This window comes from Perkinsus marinus (assembly GCF_000006405.1).
Source record: "Perkinsus marinus ATCC 50983 genomic scaffold scf_1104296950662, whole genome shotgun sequence".
In the NCBI taxonomy this organism is placed as follows: Eukaryota; Perkinsozoa; order Perkinsida; family Perkinsidae; genus Perkinsus; species Perkinsus marinus.
The window spans coordinates 5172-10935 of NW_003209533.1; the positions used below are offsets into that span (position 1 = coordinate 5172).

Sequence of the window (5764 nt, forward strand, 5' to 3'; positions counted from 1 at the left end):
CGTCAATCTGGCGAATCTTAAGATTAAGACTCTAACCTCACAAACTTGAAAACTCAAAGAACGTTTCAGAAGTCTCTTAGTCTCAACTTGAGACTTCCAGACTCTCAAGTGTGAGGAGACTAATCTCGAAATGAGATCAAGCTAGAGCTACAGTATTGGTTCTGAACTAAGCGCCGTTTGGGAAACTTACAGCGAAGAACAGAAGTTGTACGTATTTTTTCCCAAAATCAAATTAAACACAAAGTGAGAAAAATGCTTTAGAACTTCATTAACCGGGGATCGTGCTCACAGGGTTTGTGGCACGCGATTATCTACTTCGGCGAAGAATTCTGATGTATTTATCCGCATTTCCGCGAATTAGGGAGGGGATAAACTGATTGGGCCTCACCGCAATCTCAAATAAGTCCTTGAGGACGTGGGTTAGTGGAACGAACTAACGCCCTTGCTCACCTTGCTCAAAAAAACTAACGTTAGATCATAAATGTTCCCAAATTGAGGGCGAGTCCGAGGGCTTGAGTAAAGTTTACTCAGTAAACTAACCGGTTCTCATCCTTGAGTGAGACTATCTTATCTTAGGTTCTCGAGTTCTTTACCGTTTGAGGGTAGCCGCTGATAAAAGATTCGCACCGTCAATTACCAGTCGACATTCCCAGATTTTGTAAAATCCTTGAGAAAATACATGCATACTGCGATGATCATAATATGATCTATGCGCTATTATAGTCCTTGTTCTCTCATGGTCTCGCATACTGTTGCCGTCATACATGGAGCTGATAAAGATGATTGAATGTCACCCAAAACGTAGTTTTGGGAAAAAATGAGAAATATTTCAAATTTTTCTGAAAATTTCTGAAAAATTCAGTAATATTTCAGGTGAAATATTTCACGGTCTGGCGACACCTTTCTTCAGCCACCCTGAAAAGATTTGAGATAATCTGCATGTTGTAATTCTCTACAACCTCGAGATCAATTTCCCGTCAGACAAGGCATGCAAGCAACTTCACAGACAGTGCTTTCATCCCAGTCTCAGACTGGCAGTCTGCTTGATTTGCAAGACTTGAAAAGCCTGTGAGATCCAATGTAAGAAATGTAAGTATAATTGTGAGACCGGCGGCCAATCTTTCAGTGCACTTTCGAAGTGCAACAGTCACTGGGCTACACAACCACTTTGACTGGTTGACAGTGTTAAATTAGCGTCTTCAGGCACACTCTAACGAAATGATAAAGAGAGAAAGAGCAAAGAAAATTTAACAATATGTTGCTGTTTCGACAACACCTGCTTAGGTCTAGCCTTCTTGAGGCACCTTTTAGCCAAGATCGCAAGTTGCGAGTCGCAACGCAATATTTGTCTCTCACCGGTCTGGGTGAAAGTTCGCTACGAAGTTCAGGAAGACAGTCGTTTCGTGAACAGCACTCGCAAGTCAAGTTAAACGTCGCCAATGATCGGTTTTACCTTCGTTAACGTGTCAACTCGGAGAAAACACGAGCGGGGCCCGTCGCTACGCTCCGGAGTGACTCCGGCGGAGTCGCTACGCTTTCAAGATGCTGACGTGTACAATATCTCTTGAGAGTGATGTTCAACAACAAATTATCTCTAAGCTCGTAGGTGCTTCAATAGTCCAAGCATCGTAAGAGAAAGCTTTTGGTATCTGGCAGATTGTTTTCTAGTGGACTCGTTGTAGGGTTCGAGACAGACGTGAACTAAGTGGTGGTCGTAGCGCTCAGATGAGGAGCCTTAGTATGAGTGGTTAGATGAAGTAGTGAGGTTGGAGTGACGGCGAGGAGCGCTAACTTCTGAATCTCAAAGGTACTCGTGTTATAAATCACGCCATGTGACTCGGAGCATGTCCCAAGACGGAATTTACAAGTCCGAGTGTCGTTCCGAGTACTCCGACTCGGCACTCGGAGAGTAGGAGCACTTGAATGCACGAAAATCTTTCGAGCCCGGGAAGTCTGCTTTTCCGACTTCTCGGACTCGGAGAGGTGAGCACTTTGATTGGCTTCCGAAGACATACGCGTGGATCAAATCAAATCAGACCGACTCGGCGACTGAGACACTGCTTCCGTTAATATCAACGTGGCTCGTCTTGTGCTCTCCGCTACTCTCACCATGCAGTGAAATGGGTCAACCTTATGGTTGCTCAACACTCAACACCAATTAACCATCAACAGATCGGTATATCACGGTTCCCGCGTGTTTGAGTCTGAGGCGGGATCTCAAACATCGTCATAGTATGACGTTCATACAGCCCCCATTTGGTTTGCAGGATAATACGCGTACGGCCGTTATGATATGATGAATTGTCATCGGCAGATATAATACGCCCATATGTCTCCACGCACTGCGTGTCACGCAGCGCTTACAATCGTGTATCAACTTCTATCGGTGTTTAAGCGCACTCCTATTTGCAGATTTGCTCCTAATTGACTTCAAGGTGAACACGACAGCGTAATCACGTTTCGAAAGAATCTTGTTCCGCATACGATAGGCAGCATACTTGATTTAGAACCGACCTCAGAATCATTTTCTTAGACAGTTGACTCAGCACACTTGACTCAAATAAGCTGACGGCCAAGTGCGGTGCTCATGCGTGAAGTTAACGTCCTCGAACGAGCACCCTCAAGAAGAAACTGCCAACAAGTCGAACATCTCAAAGGGATTTTTAATGTGATAGGACGGAATATGTGACTAGGAACCACTGGTTACCACTTTGTGATAGATTGTTTTCATCCAGCTCAATGTTCTGTGAGGCACAGGCGGCATCAACCAGGCGCGTTTGGCGCTCTTATGATGCGGAAACATCAGATACTGGATCAAGGATAGAAGAGCTATCACACCCGCACGGAAGGACGGTGAGGTGGTGGCTCTCGAACGAACAGGGTCAAGACAGCAGAAATGAAGCCCCCATCAAGTTGCAATGAAAGGTTACATCATATCTCATAATGAGATTCTCATTCAACTCGATGTATCATCAACAAGCACAATCCACGTCGGTCGGGACTAGACCGAAGAGACCGGATCCACACTTCCCAGTTTCCAAGTTACAGCGGAATCCACCAGTGAATGCGAAACCGATACAGGCGTTGGGTCCACAAGATGAAGCAGACACGTAGGCTAGGGATAGGAAAGCTACTACGGCGGTACGGAAGAACATCAATGATGGTGAAACAACTGGTAAGTAGTCCGATCCAACACCGAAAGGCTCACGGTCAAGCCCTCCCGAATGATTGTAAAACGTCGTTACCTGCGAAGTCGAGGAATGACCGTTGTGGAGCGAACACGTTCGATGCTCGTTGTGGAGCTCGCTCTGTGAGGCAGAGAGCGTCACCTTTTTGTACATGCGTACAGACATTCTGCTTGTGCTTGCGTGCCAGAGTATGAACAAAGGATACATTCCGTACTATTGATCTTGAGCAGTGACCGTTACTAGCTCCGAAGTCCGTAGCCACCTTGGCTCAAGGTCTTAGTGTGCATTTGGGTCGCATCTCTCCAGCTAATTTCGGGTCATGTTGACATAAGGGAACGACAGGGGGCACCGGACATCAACAGCGCTGAGCGCGTGACATCTACAGAGTCTGCCACTCGAGCCTAGTGGTATTAACTATCGACACTACCGATTCGGCGGAGCTACTTTCAACATCACTACTAGTGATGTTGAAAGTAATTCCGCTGAGACGGCTCCATAGACCGTCACCAAATAACGTGTAATGTACACGTTAGTAGGGACAGCGCTACTTGTATTCTCGCTCGCCTCCTATCTTGTTCTTTTGTTTTGTTCGGTCACTCGACCATTATAGCAACGCGATCCGACGGCTACGAAGAATATGACCATATGCCTACTATTTTCCCTGATGACCCTCTCCCAAGAAGATCGGCCTCGCTTTCTTGGGCCTGTCCCCCCCGTTGGAATCGGCGATCAAGCGAAAGCATTCGTAAGAAGACGACCATCACTAAAGGCGTACCTGGAGGCGGAACTATGCCCGAAAAATCGGTTGGATCATGAAGGGAAGGGTAAAGATCGCGGTGGTTCTACTCGTAAGACTATCCATAAATCTGATACGGTGGCCCTTCGCTCCGGTAGGAACGTGGAACCCTAGGAAATTCTCAAACTGGTGTAGTTCCGTGTACCACTCCGTGGCATAATGCCACGAGGGATCATATCTTGTCCCTTGACTCAAGGGACAAGATATGATCCCCGATGGTCCTAGGCAGGAGTGCCTGGCTTTTCGCCGGCTCATAAGACACTCCTGCTCTGGTAGCCAGCAGTAGAATGTGGTGTCTGCCACCGTTTCACCACAGACGGGCCAGCACCGCCAGACACCACAACCGTTGTGTCATCCGCATAGAGGGTCAGGCTCACGCCTTCCACCTCCATATTTGCGAAGTCATCCACAAGCGGCAGGGTGGATAGAAGGAATAAAAAGCGGTCCAAGGCACTGCCTTGGGGGACCCCCCGTTGGAGCTTCAGACTGGCTTCGTCAGCACCATAGACAGCTAAAACACTCTGATCCCTTAAATAGCCTTCTACAAAGTCCAAGATATCGCGGAACATTGTATCGAACCAGGGTTGCCAGAATGTGGCTGTTGAACGCGTTGAACCGAGTTGAACGCGTTTTGCACGTCTAGTTAAACTAATGCAATATGCGCGCGCTTGCCCCTTTTTCCTCCTGCCCTGAACGCCTCGACTACGCGCAGGACAGCAGAGTCAACCGATTTTCCCTTGCAGAATCCATGGACAGTCGGAGGGTCCAATCGCTTCTGGATCTGCGGGCAAGATGCAAGCCGTTCTACTATGGGACATTCGAACAGCTTGCTACCTGAACCGACCAGACAGACGGGCCTCCAGCCGTTAGGCTTGGTTGGGTCTCTTCCGGCCTTATGGATAAAGAATTTCTTTGGATGAATTCCATCCGTCAGGATATATACCAAACTCAAAGACTTCAGTGAACTGCGCACACCAGTTGTCCTTCAGCACCTCGAGAATATCGAGAATGATGCCGTTAGTGATATCATCCACACCGGGAGCCGCGCCCCTCCGTAGTCCCTTGGCCGCTCCTCTGAGCTCCGAATGAGTGACCGCTGGAGCTGGGACGGTCCGCGGCGGTAGTACCAAGGCATCGAGCTCCGCAGCCCTGTCAGGATCACGGCAAAAGAGCCTGCGTAGGAGAAAGTCCGCCTGATTCGCACCCTACGGGCACATGGCCGCAGGAGGGATCTGAGGACAACCTCTTTTAGCACACCGAGAGTAGTGCTGCAGATCCTTGAAGAATCTACGAACAGCTACCCTCTTAGCCTCTTTGATAGCTGTGCCGAATTTGCGTCGCGGCTTTCTCGATAATGCGCCGTTGAGGCTGCATCCGGGCCGTTCAGCCTCTTATGACGGTAGAACGTCCGCTGCTCCTTTTTGAACTGCGCCTTCAGCCTAGATAGCTTGCTCGTTCACCAGGTGGTGTCAGAGGGAGCTGGGGCTTCAGGCGTGACCCGTTTCATCAGGGTGCTCGAGGAGCCCGTGATACCTTGCAAAGGAGTATCAAAGGGAATCCGAAAAGCACCATCAATAACCTTGGCTGCATCTACGAGGCGATGGGCCGATCGTCGCGGCACACGATTGCCATCCTGACTATCTACCTCTGTGCAGAGCAACCTGTAGGCTGATCCGCAAAGATCGTCCACCACCTCCCATTGAGGCGAAGCGCCATCTCTGGGAGTACCGTACAATAGGGTGAGGTCAATCCACGAGTGATACCTTTCGGACTCAAAGGT

At 48.7% G+C, this 5764-nt stretch overlaps 1 protein-coding gene across 1 annotated transcript; it reads right to left on the reverse strand.

Annotated features, from left to right (window-relative positions):
* Positions 1–2972: 2972 nt before the first annotated feature.
* On the reverse strand, positions 2973–3155 carry Pmar_PMAR020033 (hypothetical protein; the record flags this gene model as incomplete). The annotated part of the gene is made up of 1 exon (XM_002777898.1): positions 2973–3155. The coding sequence occupies one exon, from the start codon at positions 3153–3155 to the stop codon at positions 2973–2975; it is 183 nt and encodes a 60-aa protein (XP_002777944.1).
* Positions 3156–5764: the final 2609 nt, after the last annotated feature.